Raw genomic sequence first — 18011 nt, 5'->3', positions numbered from 1 at the left:
ATAAAAAAAAAAAAAAAAAAAAAAAAAGGCCAAGCCTCTGTTCCGCTTTCATCGAACAAATGAAACACATTTTCAGTTAATACCGCTATAACCATGATACAAGTTTCTGCACAAACATTATTTTTCAAAAAACTTGAATTTCCTCCCTTTTCCTTGGTGCTATAGCCATTGAAAGATGCTTATATTCCTCTGGTATTTCTGAATCAGATTCAAAAAAAATGTATGATAGTGTAATTTTTTCCAAATTTTTTAATCTAGAATCATTTAAAATGTCTGGATCAATAAAAAACAAAACAGGTAAATCAATTTCTTCATTCGCATTTAGCATCTGTTCTTCAAAACAAAAACATTGAATTTTATTAAAGTATAGACCTGCCTCGTCCGGTAAAACATGATACAGGGCTATCCCAATAACTGGTTTTTCAAGTAAATTTTTAGCTTTATAAAATGCTAACACGGTTTCACCAGGTTTTACAATTATACTTTTTTGTTCCGGTTCAAATATCCATGGCATGTTAGACTGACTGGTAAAGTTGACTTCAATTAATCTATTTTTATTATTTTTCTTCCCTTTTTCCACTATTTTACTGATATCTATTTTATTTTGTATTGTTCCTCCATATCCAGTTGATTGACAAAATAGCTGATAGAGTGGAACAAAAGCAAAGGATAGTCCAAGCATACATGCAGATAAGGATAAATATATGTAAGGGGGCTCCAATTTTTCTTTTTTTTCTAACACTAGGAAATTATTCTTTCCCCCATTTGTTCTGTTTATATTTAACCTGCTTAAAATTTTTTTTATGAAACTCATTTTTGCCTATATTCGCTTTTAATAAATAGCAGAGGGGGTTCATGTTATTCACATTCATATATATATAAAATAGACTTACATACACATGTGTGTTTATGCTTGTACACAATGTTACTGGATATATATGCACCACTATTTTAAAAAAATTTCGTAATGCATGGATCCCCTTTTGAAGGAAAAAACGGCATATATACTTATATATTCTGTTAAATCATAATGTTAAGCACTTGTATTCTTATTTCTCCAACGCTTATAGCAGCAAGAAAATAAAGGGTATCACTTTGTGCTTTATGTACTTACATTTTTATGGTTCAAATACGGGTTTTATATTTGTTTCCCCATTTTTACCCACTTGCAAAAATAACAATTAGTATGTTAATCTAGAGCTTTAAAACAAAGAAATACAAGCTAAAAATTTGGTTGTTTTTTTTATAACATATCAAAAAATGTGAAAACACTTCTACAGCAAACAGAAAAAAAAAAAAAATTCACAATTGTTCAGGCATAAACATTCAATTTATCCCTTATGTTTTTTTAGTTTCCTTTTTTTTTCCTTTCCTTTTCTTTTTTTTTTTAGCAGAATCGAAAAATGAATTGCACACATTTGGGAAAGCATAAACAAAATTAACAACAACATAAATCTAAATAAAGTTATTTCAAATAAAAAAATGTCAGGAAATCGTGTTCTACAATTTTGAAAAAAACTTATATGCATACAATACGGGGGGGGTCCTAAAAACTTGAACGAAAAAAAGAAAAGGTTCGGCAAATGCAAAAATTTGCAAAAGTGCCTTTTTAAGAATTGTAAAACAAAACAAAACAAAAAAAAAAATATACATACATATATATATATATATATATATATATATATATATATATATGCATGTACATATGTATGTAAAGCTTTTAAGTAATATATTAGAACTAAATTGACGTGAATTCAACGTAAATCCATAATTTACCACTTTGATGAAATTCCTCCATGCTTTGTACAAATTTACACAGAAAACCTTTAAATACATATGTATAAAATTTAATGGTTACGTATGTACATTAATTTATATGCACATAAAAATGTGCATTCAAAAATCCGAAAAAATGGAGCATCAACTTTTTGTGCCTTTTGGTGAAGGAGAAATTTCGTAACGGACGAATAGCCTCTAGTTTGCATTTGCTTTTGTGTTTACGTTTGCGTTCCTATATATGTACATATATATGAGCACAGCTACATTTGCATAATTTGGGACATATCGACGTCCAGCCCCACCATTTAGGCATCCAATTCTGCAGGCTTCGAGCAATGTCTGTTAGAAAAATAGGATGGGCACTCTGTGATCAACCATAAAGGATCAATAACAGATGCGTGTCTCAAAAAAATTTTGGATTCATTATTTGAATAAGCATCTGTGTACACGATAAACTTCCTCTTGTCTTGTTCCGATTCGTTCAAAATGGATAGCTGATCAAGATAGAACAGTTCGTTTCTACTCCTCATATTTAGCAGCTTATACTTGTTATCATTTACAACTTTTGAAACATTATAAAAAAAGGAACATATTTTAGCTTTCAGTACATATTCTATATTATTCGATTTCTCCATCTCTATTCCGAAGTTGTTTAAAATTCTTTTTAATCTATTAAAAAATTTGGTAGCCTTTTTAACTGATTTATATACTAAGAAGTTGTCATAACAAAAACTTTTTCTGTTCTTTGCTTTGTCAAACAATTGAAATATATTATAATAACTCAAAATATCACTTTCCTCTGCCATTAGAGGTAATCGAAGGGTTTTTAATCTTTCTAAATTTTTGTTCTTATATAAAAATATGGGTTCATTAATTAGCATACTTATAATAACTGCCACTTCGTATACACACTTGTACTTTATACTGTTCACTAAAAATATGCTATATTTAAAATTTAGGGGTAAATAACAAATTAATAGGCTTAATTTCTTATCTATTATATTCCCATCAATATCCATTAGCTTTAAAATATAAAACAACTCAAAACATCTCTTCAATGATTTTAGTGTTGGAGCAGTGACAAAATCAAAGGAACAGACATTTTTTATTCCTAACGTTTTTAAAAAGTATATGTTATAAAATATATCCTTTTTTAATATTTCAGGTATACAAAATTCGTTCAATAAATTCATGTAATCATTCATAGTTATCAAACGAAAGCATATGGAATCATTACAAACAAGTCTCCTTTCTTCACATTTGTTCTTATTACACAATATTGTATACTTATTTGTAACATTCATATCGTAATCATATATTTTGTCCTTCATAAAGCAAGTATCTATCACATATTTCACATTTTTTAACTTTTTGTAATAAAATTCATCATCTTTTACGATAATAATTTTGTTCTGTAATTCACACAAATCAATATCATTTCCATGCACATCATATACGATTACTATTTTGTCACTTTCAATATTTTCATTTTGAAAACCCTTCATAACTACATCTATTTCATGTTCGTTATTTAAAAAAATAAGTATATTTTCTCTACTTTTTTTTTTATTTTTAAATAATTTATTAGCTAACATAATACTTGTATGTAAATAATTTGAACATCTATTTTTTAAATAATAAATACTGTCGCAAGTGGACTGGCTCATTTTTATCCCTTTTCTTTTATTATAACTACTCTCATTAGAAATGTGAAAAACGAAAATGTTAATTTTTTTGTTCACTTTTCCTAACCTTTCTGCAAATTCTTTCCATTCTTCTAACATTTTGTTAATTTCTCCTTTTCCATTGTGAGGTATATGATTGCTCTTTGGTGTCATAAAATCTACGCCCTCCTTACAGTCATACATCAGAGAGTGCCTTGCAGAATTCTCAAATATCAAATGTGGTACATTTCTTCCTTTTATTGCTCCCTCAATGGAATTCTTATGTTTTATTTTCTTATTCACCGGTTTTTCCATGTCTGAAGAGGACAAATCAAAATTTTCATTTTCCTCTCGGGGTATGCAATTTTCATTCCCCTCTTCATCATTCGATAGTGTACTGCTCCTACTTCTTGCGTAATAATTCCTCCTACTTATTATATCCTTCAATTTTTTATTTTTCAGAGAAAAATATTTTTTCCCCTCTATACTTCCTTTTCCATAATTTCTTCTCTCATGCTTATTCTTATAAAAGTGATACTGTGGAAAAATATCATTCTTTAAGATGAAATTATCTGCGTTTTTCTCATTCTCCTTAGTTAAATCTTTCCATTCATTTTGATGTACCAATGTCTTTGCAGGGATATAATCATTGGTGTCTTTTTTTTCAATTTTTATATCTTCCGTGTTGTCAAAATTTGTTTGTAAATTACTTTCCCTCCTAGCACTGATGGATTGTTCTCCTTTGTGAAAACGACATAATTTCTTATCATCAAACTCTTCCACCGTTTTATCATCTTTCCTCTCATGGTGTTCAGTTTCCTCTTTCCATTTTTCCAAATTACTCACATCACATTGAATATCAACACTCTCACACTCTTCCTTTTCATCTCCGATGGATGACTCTATTTTTTGACAAATTTGTACACTGCCATGCGAACTAAAAAAGTTTAGCACGTTTTCAATAAAAAAATTTGAAAAAATAAAAATAAATATATCATTTCTTTTCAAAAGAATTTTCTTCAATAGTGATAATATCAAGTCCGTCTTTGTTAACCTCCTATGGACATTTGTTAAAATTATTATGTTAAATTCAATTAAGAGGGGATCAAATAATATTTTCTGAAGCAATTTTGATTCATCCAAAAGTACTATTTTGTTATTTCGATGGACATTTCCATCTTTCTCATCATAATCATTTAATAGTGGGGTAAAAAATTCCCTCAAATCGTCATCAATTAAATCATAACTACGAGCAAAAATGTTGTCAGGAAAAGTTATGCACAATCTACTGTTCTCATTTAATGTGTGAAATTTCTTTTCATACAAAATCAAGGATAACTTTATAAATTCCTCAAATTCCAATATACCAATAATAAAAAATACATTATGGGTCTTTAACAATTCTATTATGTCCCTTTCAAAATTTTCAAATAGTAGTTTCTTTTCATCTCTATAGAAAATTTCATAATTTTTCATGTTTATGTATGTCCTCATAAAAAGGTGAAATTGCAATATATATGTATGCTTCTTAATCTTACTTTTTTCAGTCTAACTTGTTTCCCTATCATTACAAAAAAAAATTCTTGTTATATACATTTGGGCACTTCAATGCTCATATCCCTGTGTTTTTTTTTTTTTCTTAAGTTTTGTTTTTAGCAGTGAAGAAGGTTAAACCGCGTAAATGATTTGACTATAAAAGAATTTGAACGTAAAAGTAATGCTGGAAAATATGTATCTCCAAATTAGTGATACCCTTTTTTTTTTCTTTTCTTTTTTTCCCCCTTTTTTTTCTTAACACCCTTGTGTAATGTAAGTTTGGGCCTTTTTACTTCCCAAGGAAGTAAAGAAGAAAATGTGTCCCTTTTGTAGGATTAAAAAAAAAAAAAAATGTAGAAAAATATAAATTCACAAATTTTCAAAAAAGTTATAAGCAAGATATATGATATGTTTAAAAAAAATAAATGCATATGGTATCATAAAAACGAAAACTTATATGTAGCATTTTATACTTTCTATTTTTTTCACAAACAGATTGTATAATTTTAAAACAAAATACATGAACTCCTAAAGCATGTGCATCAAGAGTTTAAAGTACGATTCCCTTTTGGGGTATTTCCCACGTTTAATAAAATAAATACAAAAGGTGGGAAAAGTGTACCAAAGAATTGGAAACCTATTTTTTTTTTTTTTTTTTACATATATTCTCAGGTGAAAAAAATGTTCCAATTAAATGAAAACCTTTTTTTATACATATTTCCTGAGGTTGTAAAAAGTGTTCCAAATAAATGGAAATATCTTTTTATGTATTATCTCGTGTGAAAAAAAGTCAAAGGAAAAATCTGTATGTTAACACTAAGCCACAAAAGTGTTAGTTGACGCTATAAAAATGCTTTTACACTCAATTTCAAATTTGTAATTTTATTGGCTCTTATAAACGATTTTGCTACAAGTGGAAAATATACTGTAACTGCTTCTTCACAAGTGATGATAAGATATTACAATCCGTCAAAAATGTTTTTCTCTTACGTCTTAAAATTTCTTGATACACCTTTTCGAATATGATATTCGATTCTTTTATAATTGAATTTTGTTCTTCCACAAGGTTTATTTTAAAAAACAGATCAACCTTTTCAATAGGTATTACCATAGTATTTACTTTATGATTTTTAAGCAAATACAATTTTTGTGCGAGGATGTCAATATCGTTTTCGCGCCATTTACCAAAAGAGGTACTGCTGAATGAAATGGCATTGCCCCCAACAATTAGATTACTTATATTGTCTGTATTATGGTGCAATTTATTCTTCCACCTGAGGTTGTCTCTTGAAAGGTTTTTTTCCCCATTGAGCAAAACGTCTACACCTCCGTGGTTCACATTATGCATGCTTGACGTTCGACCTATTTTGGACATATCAATTATCTTCTTCAAATTTTTTGGCACATTTTCACTTTTTATAAACATTATGCAAAATTTTATAACAGGATAAAACACATTCAAGACAAACAAATCATCAATTTCGTGATTTTTAAAAAAAACGTTGGGAGTATTATTAATCTTCATATTTGTTATATTTAGTTTTTCGAGCAATTCACAGAATTTAATTATGTCGTAACTATAGGCGTTTTTTTTTTGCTGAATGAAAAAAAAGTGCTTCAAATATTTTAGTGTATCAACTGTGTTTTGGTATTCGACGTTGTCCTCCATAAGCATGTTGTTTACTTTTTGAACAGTATTCACCAATCCTCCATCTTTTTCACAACTTCCAGAAGAACCCTTTAATACCTTATTTTTAACCACATCAAATACCTTATTTTTAACCACATCAAATGGCTTATTTTTTACCACATCAAAAGGATCATTTTTTACCACATCAAAAGGATCATTTTTTACCACATCAAAAGGGTCATTTTTTACCACATCAAAAGGGTCATTTTTTACCACATCAAAAGGCTTATTTTTTCCTATCATTTTTACGCTTATACCTATTCCATGATCTACTATGGCATTTGGAGCATGGATACAAAAATGTGCATTTTCTTTACTAGCACCGAAATGTTCCATTTCATTCGGGATATTTTTATTGGAACATACACCACTTCCAGATTGCATTTCGGGATTATTCTTTTCGTTTTTTCTTAAAATATTTTTCCTTTTTCGAATGACTTTTAAAAATAGCAGTGGGTAATGCAATTCCAAGAAAATAATGCAATAATAAAAGAGGACTTGTTTTTTCATATTTTTTAAAATTTTATCAACGTCATGGAAACATATATCAAATAGGGTCACTATTAAAGGATCGTATATCTTGTTATATTTATACGAACACAGACATAATAAAATGTCTAGCGCAAAAATGGAGTTATCAACTATTTTTATATTGTTTGTTATAATATCTATTAGGGCCTCAAAAATGTTCAGATGAAAAACTCTGGACATCCATATGCTTCTAAAACATAGGATTATCTGATTTTTAGAAAAGTTCACATTTCGTAGAATTCTATAAAATAGCTCTGTGTGTAACTCACTAATGAGGTATATATTTATCCTTGTATTTATATTAAAAAAGATTAAATCTAATATTTGGCTAGTTGTTAATACTTCCAATTTTACTTTCAGATATTTTACACATGTTTCATTATTTGTCCTATTTAGCATATACAAAACACTCTTTCCATCCCCCCTATTGGCCTCAACAGATGGATGTACCTTGAGCCTTTCCTTTTCCTCTAATAGTAGAACATCATTCTTATTGTTATCTCTTTCTAGATCTTTCATATCAAGCATTATCGTTTCGTTATTTCTTATTAAAAAGGAGTAATATATATGCTTCGATAAGTCCCTTTCATTATGATCATTAGTTGAAGACTTCTTTTTTTCCACCTCTACGTCATTTTGAACATTTTTTGGATAAAAAATAAATTGGTAAATGGGGAAAAAACAGTCCTTATTACAATATTCATATAATTTAAACTTGTTTATAATATTAATTAACTTAAAAATATAACTTAAGTTAAGAGGTAGTACTGAACTACTACTCGTAGCAATACTTTGCTCAAACTTTCTAAAAAAATATAAAATCAAAACAACAAATATCTTTCTTTTCTTCTTACTTATTAAATATTCCGTATTTTTAATTAAATCTAACATTTCAGAATATGTTAAGGAATGAATAATTCTTTTGTAATGTTTAAAAAATAGCTCCGAGAATAGCTTGTTACTTGCATCAAATCTTAATTTATTTAACAACAAAAAAATTTGACAAAAAATACTTGGTTCAATTGTATTAAAATTTAATGAAACTAATTTTTTTAATAAAATTTTCCTTATAACTTTATTATGACTCAACAAATCAGACAATATAAATACACTCTTCATACTCTTTTCTAAAGTATTATTTTCAAAATATATTTCTATCTTTTTTCTTAAAAAAAATATTAACTGTTTGTTATACCAACTATAAATCGAATTCCCCAAATCCATGTTCTTTAAAATAAACATTTTTTTAAATAGGGACAGAAAAAACAAAATATTCTTTACTTGATACATTTTTAAAAATTCAGCATTCAGCCATATACTATAGAACAAAATGTTACTGTTGAATGTGTTCATGTATCTTGTTATGTACACTGTTTGGAGAAATTTAAGAATATCATCACAATCGCACAGAATAAAGAAATGCGTCATATTTTCGAAAAAAAATTTCAAATCAAGCTTTGTCTTCAAGTGTAGTGTTAGCAAGCGTTCCTCATAGAAAAGTCTTTGCCTCAGCAGTATGTCTTCTTCCCCGTGTAATTTAGTTTCTCTAGCTTCTCTTTCATCACTACACAGGATTGTCCTACCCTTTTCTTGTGTAGACTCTATTTTAACAGTACCAATCTCCATACGAGGAGTCCATAACAAGCTACTCCTTTCCGTGATGGCCAAAAACGTATTTGTGTCTCCCATATCACTTCCTTTATCTAACAAGTTTAAGTTTTCCATGTAACTAAACTCATCAGGTGGGAAAACATTTTCTTCAGCTTCTTCATCAAATAATGCATTCTTACTGCTCTTCTTCATTTTATATCGAGATATATACATTTCATTTTTATTGTTCATACGATCGTTGGGGAATCGTCTATCTGTTATTATGTCTTGTATAATGTATTTTTCAATATCCTTATTATTTAAAAACAAAATAAGATTTTTTATTTTTTTTTCACTCAAATTGTCCTCTTCAAAAATTCCTTCACATAGTACTACTATACAATCTAGTAGGGACAATATACTGTTATTCATATTTGGCAGAAATACAACATAATTGCTAACTAATTTATTTACTAAATATAAAAGATTGAAATATAAACAAATGAAATAACTATAATATTCCAACAAATCGCTTATTTCGTTATTATTGTGTTCCATAATTTCGTTTTTCCTTTCATTGAACTCTTCTTCAGGCATCCGTTCAATAACTTCCTTATTTTCATTATTAAGCTCTTCACCAAATATATATTTATTTATTCGTCCTCCTCTAATTCCCATCACACTCTTTATAATATGTGTGTTTATATTTTGAATCCATTCATTTATTTTTGTTTTCTCTGCATATAACATATATATCTCAGACAAATTCAGCATATCAATTTGACTCGTTCGTTCACTCAATAAGAGCAACAGTCGTATAGCATTTTTGTTATTATTTTTTGTCAGATCGAATATATCCTCATTTGATATATTTACATCGTAAATATTTTCTGCTTCTTTTTTCTTTTTCTCAGAAACAAAATATGAATTTTCCAAAAGACTTAATTTTATATACAAATGAGAATACCTGCGTAACAGTTTGTAATCAAAAAAATCAATAAATGGAAAAGAATAATTAAAAAAATATATTACAAATTTATTAAGACGGAAAAATATCTTAAACCAAGTGGATGTTTTTTCATATATGTCTAAATTTTTGTCAATAAAAACCAAAAATTTTTTTATTAAATCCAAATTGGATGCTATAAATTCGTGTCTTTCTAGTGCATTGTTCCTTGTGCAACTGGAGAGATCATTCAGTTTAGATGTATTCTGGTTTACGAAGAACCCACCTTTTATCTTAAATTTTTCTAAAGAGAAATGTAACAAATCGAAAAAGTTACTAAACTTATTTATCAGTGCTTCTTCATTACTTTCCACCTGCTTAATTATTGCTAATTTATCACTTTCATCAAAAATTTTTTCTTTTTCAAAAATTTCTTTAACATCTTTATCGTTTATGTAAAATTGTAACAGTTCTTCTTGCAAATGTTTCTTTTTCAAAATAATGTTTTCATAAATTTTTTTTAAAATTTGTTTTTTTTCATTTCTTGAGTAATAATCCAAGTTTTTTAACAACTTATTTTTGCTCTTATTAGGATTTTCCTTGTTTTTTTTGTATTTGTAATGAACACAATTGCTGTAGTGTACTCTGGAAAAAAAGGATTTTCTGGCTTTCATTTCTACATTTACGGTTTGTAAGAAAAGAAAAAAAAAAAACCAGAAGAAAGGAGAAAATAGTGGAAAAAAGGTGGAACATGAAACATATATAAATTCTCCATGTCATTTGTATATATTATTACCCTCTTTCATAAATAGATAAAGAATCTTTAAATGATGTGAATATATGCAGATGCTAATTATATTTTAATTAATCTTCAATTTTGTAAAGAAAAAAAAAAAAAAAAAACGAGAAAGCCTACACATATTTTCTTATTCAACATGTTTTGTCAAAATGATTTTATTCAATCACTTTTTTTTTTTTCACCCTTCCTTTTTTTGTCTTTTCCTTTTTAACACATTATCACTGAAAGTATTGAAAACCAAAACTTATGTAAACATTTTTCTCATTTTTTTTTTCCTTTTTCTTTTTCTTTCTTCTATGATTATGTTATATTTTCACTAGAAAAAATAAATATATGATAAAAATATTCTATTCGTTCTTCTGCTTGATGACATGTCCTAAATTTGGTAATTGAAAAACAACCAGTGCAACTTTAAATAATACACAAAGTTGTTAAATGAGGTAGCTTTGTTAAAATATTCATCTACCTTACTACAATTTAATATTTCTAAAACGTATAGGCATATAGGAAAATGGATATAAAAAATGTACGGTTTGGTTCTCCAATAATTTAAATATTTCAAATAATTCAGAAACTTTTTATCACTAAAGTATTTGTTTTCGTATAAATATTTTATATAATCTATGTTACTTAAAGATTGTACAAATTCTAATTCACACTCAAACCTTAATCTATTTTCAAATGGGCCCTCTCTATAATGTTTATGTAAAATTAATACTCTTTTATTTATTTTTTTCTCTTCTTCTTTTTCTTCTTCTTCATGTTCTCTTAGCTTTTCGTTTTCCATTTTACCCAAACGACGTCACAAAAATAGGACATTAAAAAATTGGAATACGCTCATATGGGTAACACACCAATGTATTTACAAATATGCATTATAATAAACATATACACACAAAAGGAGGGAAAATATAAACGTTTTCTGAATTACTTTTCACTATTATTCTATTTCATAACGCTTGCAACATATGTGAAGAGAAGAACACATTTGAAAAAACCTTTAATGCCCATTTACAAAATAGGTTAGGAGTTTTTTTCCTTCATCAAAAGCAAAATATATATGATTTGTTTAAAAATTATTTTAAAAAAAAATATTTCTTCTTTTTAAGTACCTTTGAATAACATCATATGAGTATTAAAGAGCAATTTTTTTTTTTTTTTTCTCATTTGTGGCGTTTTCTAAATGATACTCAATTCATATGTGCACAAAAATTTTTGATTAAATTGTTTCAGAGCTTATGCTAATCGCACAACTGTTTCAAAAAAAAAAATAAGTCCTATAAATTAGAGAAACACATGGGGAAAAAATAGCTTAAAATAACACAAATGAGTAAAAAATAAAAAGTGGTATGTTATTTTTGAGACATGCTGAAAGTTAAGCTATTCCTTTTTGCGCTTTACACTATAACACATTTATAGTTAACGAAAAGAAAAAAGTAATATATAAATGAATAAATAAATAAATAAATGTGCTACAATACAATATAAAATATGGCGAACAATAACATTTCGTTCATGCGTAAAAAATAAACGCACTGTGATCCTAAAAATACAGAATTTGGAGCAACAAAAAAAAAATTGAATTGAATACTACTAACACAGACTTATTAAGTTAATTATATACATGTTGAAAATTTGTCTTAAAAACTATATTTTAAACCATATACATGGTAAAGAAAAATTCTAACAAAACAAAACAACCCGTTGTGTTTAATAGGAAGTGTACTGCTATATATGTAACACGTTTCTTCTCCTTATAATATATACAATAGCACACACTAACCATTTTTTTTTTTTTTTTTTTCGCTCCTCTGGTTTAACTTATTCACAATATGCTTGATGTGTCATCAAAAAAGCGCAAGCGGAATACCTTTCAATATACAAAGTGGAGACTACTTCACTTAAATAATAATGAAAGGCGCTGGACATATCTCGTTATAGGGTAAGAAAAGTTACATAAGAGTGATTACATCTGTTTACAGATTTTTGTAAAATATTGCAGTGTGTGAAAAAACATAAAAAGATTCTTCATCATACAAGGGTGCAATTAAATGTACTATCATTAAGACCCCGAATTAGTAGAGTGATGCACAGATATACAAACATATATATGTACACGTACATGCATATAGGTACAAGCCCATAGTTGCAAATCAATTCCAAGGTGGTGTAAAAAAAACCACAACGTGGACTACGGTAACAAGTTCTTTGTATTAATTTATTTACCACATAGTTTTTCACTCATTCATTTCTGCATTTTTATCGCAATTTTTAAATATGAAAAATAATTCAGTAAAAAAAGAAAAAAAAAGAAATATACAGGTAAACATTAGTGTATGTGCTTGTATAAACATTAGTGTAGGTGCTTGTATAAACATTAGTGTAGGTGCTTGTATAAACATTAGTGTAGGTGCTTGTGTAAAAATTTGTGTAGATGCTTGTATAAACATTAGTGTAGGTGCTTGTATAAACATTAGTGTAGATGCTTGTATAAACATTAGTGTAGGTGCTTGTGTAAAAATTTGTGTAGATGATTGTTTAAACATTTGTGTAATATCTTATGTAAACTTTTGTGCAGATGTTTGAGTAAATGTTTGTGTAAATATGTAGGTAAACACATGTGTAAGCATTCGTGAATAACAAAATAAAATATATTTTTAACGTCAAAAAAAAAAAAATAAAATAAAAGGATTATATCTTAACGAACTTAAAAAAATTTTAAATGTATATTGATTTGCCCTTTATTCACTTGCTAGTGAAATATATGCATGCTGACACACATACATATTTCTACCCCCCCTGCGAACACACATGTAAATATATCAAAAGTGTATATACATAAACATACAAATGCACAAATAAACATGTAGGCTCATTTTAGGTCAATTTGACGATCTAATCAAGGGGAATATATGGTTTCATGAAAAACCGGGCTACGTGAATTATGCATATATGAAGATGCAAAAAAGTATGAGTAAAGCACGTGTAGGTACCCTTAAATAAGTGCATCTACTTGAGTGAAATTTTATAAAATGAATTAAATGGCTTATTACTCATGTAATGGCACAAAAGTTAATTAAAATAAACGAATATAATTGAAAAGGTGAGGCACGCGTGCATAAATAAATATGTGCATACACGTACATATAAAAATACACGTATAAATATATACATAAATAAATACAAATGTATGTACATGTATATGTATACATGTGAAGGATGCTTTTATATGTAGAAGCAGAAAAATATGCGTACGCGTGAAAAAAAAAAAAAAAAAAATCTAATAAGCAGGATATCTATTAAAGGGGTTCGGATTTCTGTTGTAATAGTTATAGTTGAAGTTTCCCATCATTTTGTTATTCCTATTATTTCTCATTTTGTTTCTATTGTTATTTCGATTGTGTCCACTGGTTCTATAATGAGCTGCTGCTATTCCAAATGTGTCGACATCTAACATTCTTAATTTTTCTCGGTCTACTTTTTCATCCTTTCCTTGTTGTTTATCTAACGTTTCACAACTTATGTTATCAAAAAAACTTGAATTTTTATCATAGCCTCCTACTTGAAGATTATTACTTAGAACTAATGGGTCTTTATTCTTTTCATCTAATATAGTACTTTTATCAAATTTCAAATTATTTGTGCTAAAGTCAAAATCGGGACTAAATTTGCTCTTTAAAGCAGGATTTGGTTGTGATTCTAATTCCCCAATAATGTAAGGTCTATCATAATTTCTAAAATTTTTATATTTAAAATTATTAAAATTTCTACTATTGTTATTATTAAGGTTATTATTACTGTTATTGTTATTATAGTGAAAATTATAATGTTGTCTATTAAAAAATCTTCTATTGTTTATATTCATATTTCTATCATTTTGTTGAATCATGTTATTTTGAACCTTTAAAGGCTTATTTATGTTGACATTGTTATTATAATTTAAATTATCACTTAAATTATTTTTAGATGATGGAGCTATATTCATAGATACTATAGCTGGGTCATCAGGAATAGTTTTTGCAGTCTCACTAACAGTTACATCTTTTATATCCTTTCCTCGAAATATTATGAAATCGTATATTTCATTTGATGGTGGTATATCAGGTTGTCTCCTTCCTTCTGTTCCAAAAGATCTAACATTTTGTAGTGCTACAGTCGATTCGTGCGTATTTATTGTATACAGAATTCCTTCATATCTTATTTCGGAATTTGAAATTAACGAAATTTTGCTTCCTATATATGGTAAGGTTGATACAGAAGACATTTTTTATTATTATTATTATTTCTTTCTCTTAATTGGCGCGAATCTGAGTTAGTCAATGTGAACAATAACACATAAGCATATACGCAGGAAAATTGCAATGTGTGTATTTTTATGAGAATGCGTTTGTAAATTTGCAATTTATGAAATCAGTGAATATGTAATAAATGGGTCCTTGCTATTTGCACGCCTTTCCTTGCAGTTAGCTATTTTCACATCACTATTTTTACTTCACTATTTGCTCTTAACTATTTGGACGTCAATGTTTCCCCTTCGACTTAAATTCTTGAAATATATAAGCGAGGTACAAGTGCGTGGAAATACATAGAATGTGCAACAAAGGCTTATTCCTATATATATACACGACGAAAGTAAACTTTATTTTAAGCAAAATATAAGGAGCACAAAAAATGAAAAATGTAAATTCCTTAAATGAAAAATCTGACTATCTACCAAAAAGGAATTTTTCCATTTCACGAATATGGGATGCTTAAATTGTAACATGCAAGTTCGTATGTGTGTGCATGCATGTAATATATTAAGAAAAAGTGCTAACAAAGATATATATATATATATATATTTACATAATAAACATGCATGTACGTATTTAACATAAATCATTAAATAAAAAACCAAATAGGATAATTAATGATAACAAATGCTTGATATTAAGGGCACAATATGGCAAGATATAAATTTTAGGGGAGTTTCGAAGGAGTATCCACTGGAGCAATGTACGAAATGAACTGGAAAAAAAAAAAAAAAAAAAAAAAAAAAAAAAAAAAAAAAAAAAAAAAAAAAAAAAAAAAAAAAAAAAAAAAAAAAAAAAAAAAAAAAAAAAAAAAAAAAAAAAAAAAAAAAAAAAAAAAAAAAAAAAAAAAAAAAAAAAAAAAAAAAAAAAAAAAAAAAAAAAAAAAAAAAAAAAAAACAATAAAGGAGCATAATATTAAATTTCTTCGTTAAAAAAAATGCAGAATTCCTAGAGAAAAGTTATATAACTATTATCCAATCCATATAAGCTCCACATATAAATTGAAAAAAAAAAAAAAAAAAAAATTCCCAGATGTATTCTAGGAATATGTTAAATTTGTTTAAAACTTGTGTGAATGTTAGTCCTATTGATGAATACCAAATATAGGCTACTCAAATAGGTTTCGAAAATATTTTTTTATATATTACTCAAATAGAATTTAAATAAACAGAACAAAAAATGTTATATCCCCAAAATGTGCAGATGAGCATATTTACAATATACATAATATATCATGTACAGCGTGGCAGTATATAATATGAAGCAGTGAAAACAACTATGCACACACACACACACACATGTGGTAATTAGATTTTAGGGGGAAGCTGGAAACGTTTATATCGTTGCTTTGCAAATTAGCAAGATGGTAAAATGGAAAACGTCTAACTTTGTGAAATATGATGTATGAAATTTAACCATCTGAAGGAGCTTGAAAGCGTAAAAAAAAATAATCAAACTGATAAATTACACATGCATATATATATACAAGCGCACGTACACGGGTTGCAGCATTTCTCTCTGCGTAAACTAATGTAAGAAAACAGTATTACTCATTTCTTTAAGCATGTGGCAACTTCATACATGTACATAACCATATTTAACGTTATTCAATTCGTGCACCAGTTAGAAATTTAAGTTACCCAAATATAAACGTATATCCAAATATCATTGATTATCAAAAAACGGTTGGAATAAAAGACAGTTTTTATATTAAAAATACATAAGCACAAAATGTCGAACTTCGTAATTTTTAAGCTACATGTGACTTTCAAAGAGTGTGTTCATGTCTACCTTTTAGTATGTATATATATTTTTTAGTGCAACTTTTATTCTTCAATTCATAGAAATGTATATAAATGAGCATATGCATAAATATATTTTAATACACGTGTATGGAGAAACAAACTTATACAGATGTAAGTGTGTAATATTTGACCAAAAAAATTAGATTCAAATATGCTGCGCTGATATGTTATAAAAATATAATGGATTAGAAAGGAAAAAAAAAAAAAAAAAATACTATAGTTTATGTTCTATTTTTTATGATTTGTATGGCATATTCATACACCACTGTTTTCAAATGAATCGAATTAAGTTAGAAACGTTCTTCTTTTGCCTAAGTGTGTCATAGGTGCTCAAAAAAAATTATATTTTCCAGCAAATATTTATGTATGGAAAAAATATAAAAAAAAAGATTTAATGTAAAACTCTACATATATCGTATTTCCCCTTGATGTGGAAAACTAGTCTTCCAATTTGCAAGGCACACAAGGATTTACGTATACTCTCAAAAGATTATATATGTGTATACTCAAATAAGAACACACACACTCGATAGCTTTGTGCGCAAAAAATATAATACCATACACTCATGCAAGCAATTTTATTCGTTATTCATTCGTGTGCTTTTCAAAAATCTTGCAAACGTATCAAAAATGACTCCAGATATACAAAATGGAAATTAATCAATCACGTTTAAACTGTTTCAAACGAATGGTATTAAATAAATGCGCAAATAAATTTATCTATATATGTATTTACGGATGGAAAAAATACGGAGAAAGTTATATCGCTTTTGAAAAAAAAAAAAAAAAAAGTTATTCACAATGTACACAAGTTGATTAATCAAAAATAGATGTGAAAATAGACGCAGCGCAAATGTGTATTTAAAAAAAAAAAAAAAAAAAATATATTATTATTATCACTATTATTATTATCACTATTATTATTATTATTATTACGATTACTATTATTACTATTACTATTATTATTAATACTATTATTATTAATAATACTATTTATATTCCTAATACAGAATTAAAAAAAAAAAAGTACAGCTGTACATACAAGCAAAAATTCACCCTATTAGTAATTAGCTAGGAAAATAACATCTGAACATTTTATTATATCCTATTTTAAAAGATTGAGTTATACAATTTTCCTATCTACCAAAAAACATAATAACAAAAAAGAAAAAAATATATAAATTGCTCTGTCGTTTTGATCCTTTTCATAAATTTAATCTTTCTTTTTTTTTTTTTTTTAAAGCATATTACAATACTCTTATTCATTTATAGACAAGGATATGTTTTTTTTTTTTTTTTCATACCCTTTTTTGGAGCACAGTTTTTTGAAAGCGTACAGAGAGGTAGAATTCCCTATATGTAACCCCATTCTTCCAAGC

At 27.2% G+C, this 18011-nt stretch overlaps 5 protein-coding genes across 5 annotated transcripts; all 5 read right to left on the bottom strand.

Moving 5' to 3' along the window:
- Positions 1 to 124: 124 nt before the first annotated feature.
- PGO_127140 (cytochrome c oxidase assembly protein COX11) lies at positions 125 to 814 on the bottom strand (the record flags this gene model as incomplete). Its single annotated transcript, XM_028689504.1, has 1 exon — positions 125 to 814. One exon carries the CDS (start codon positions 812 to 814, stop codon positions 125 to 127), a length of 690 nt encoding a protein of 229 aa, XP_028545305.1.
- Positions 815 to 2084: 1270 nt separating this feature from the next.
- Positions 2085 to 4919, bottom strand: PGO_127130 (hypothetical protein, conserved; the record flags this gene model as incomplete). The annotated part of the gene is made up of 1 exon (XM_028689503.1): positions 2085 to 4919. One exon carries the CDS (start codon positions 4917 to 4919, stop codon positions 2085 to 2087), a length of 2835 nt encoding a protein of 944 aa, XP_028545304.1.
- Positions 4920 to 5886: 967 nt separating this feature from the next.
- Positions 5887 to 10410, bottom strand: PGO_127120 (hypothetical protein, conserved; the record flags this gene model as incomplete). Its single annotated transcript, XM_028689502.1, has 1 exon — positions 5887 to 10410. The coding sequence occupies one exon, from the start codon at positions 10408 to 10410 to the stop codon at positions 5887 to 5889; it is 4524 nt and encodes a 1507-aa protein (XP_028545303.1).
- A 501-nt stretch (positions 10411 to 10911) lies between these two features.
- On the bottom strand, positions 10912 to 11322 carry PGO_127110 (hypothetical protein, conserved; the record flags this gene model as incomplete). The annotated part of the gene is made up of 1 exon (XM_028689501.1): positions 10912 to 11322. The coding sequence occupies one exon, from the start codon at positions 11320 to 11322 to the stop codon at positions 10912 to 10914; it is 411 nt and encodes a 136-aa protein (XP_028545302.1).
- Positions 11323 to 13815: 2493 nt separating this feature from the next.
- PGO_127100 (trailer hitch homolog) lies at positions 13816 to 14799 on the bottom strand (the record flags this gene model as incomplete). Its single annotated transcript, XM_028689500.1, has 1 exon — positions 13816 to 14799. The coding sequence occupies one exon, from the start codon at positions 14797 to 14799 to the stop codon at positions 13816 to 13818; it is 984 nt and encodes a 327-aa protein (XP_028545301.1).
- Positions 14800 to 18011: the final 3212 nt, after the last annotated feature.

The sequence above is a fragment of the Plasmodium gonderi genome (genome assembly GCF_002157705.1).
Source record: "Plasmodium gonderi DNA, contig: Chr12, whole genome shotgun sequence".
In the NCBI taxonomy this organism is placed as follows: Eukaryota; Apicomplexa; class Aconoidasida; order Haemosporida; family Plasmodiidae; genus Plasmodium; species Plasmodium gonderi.
The sequence above is the reverse complement of the archived record's forward strand: the minus strand, read 5'-3'. Positions and strand labels throughout refer to the sequence as shown.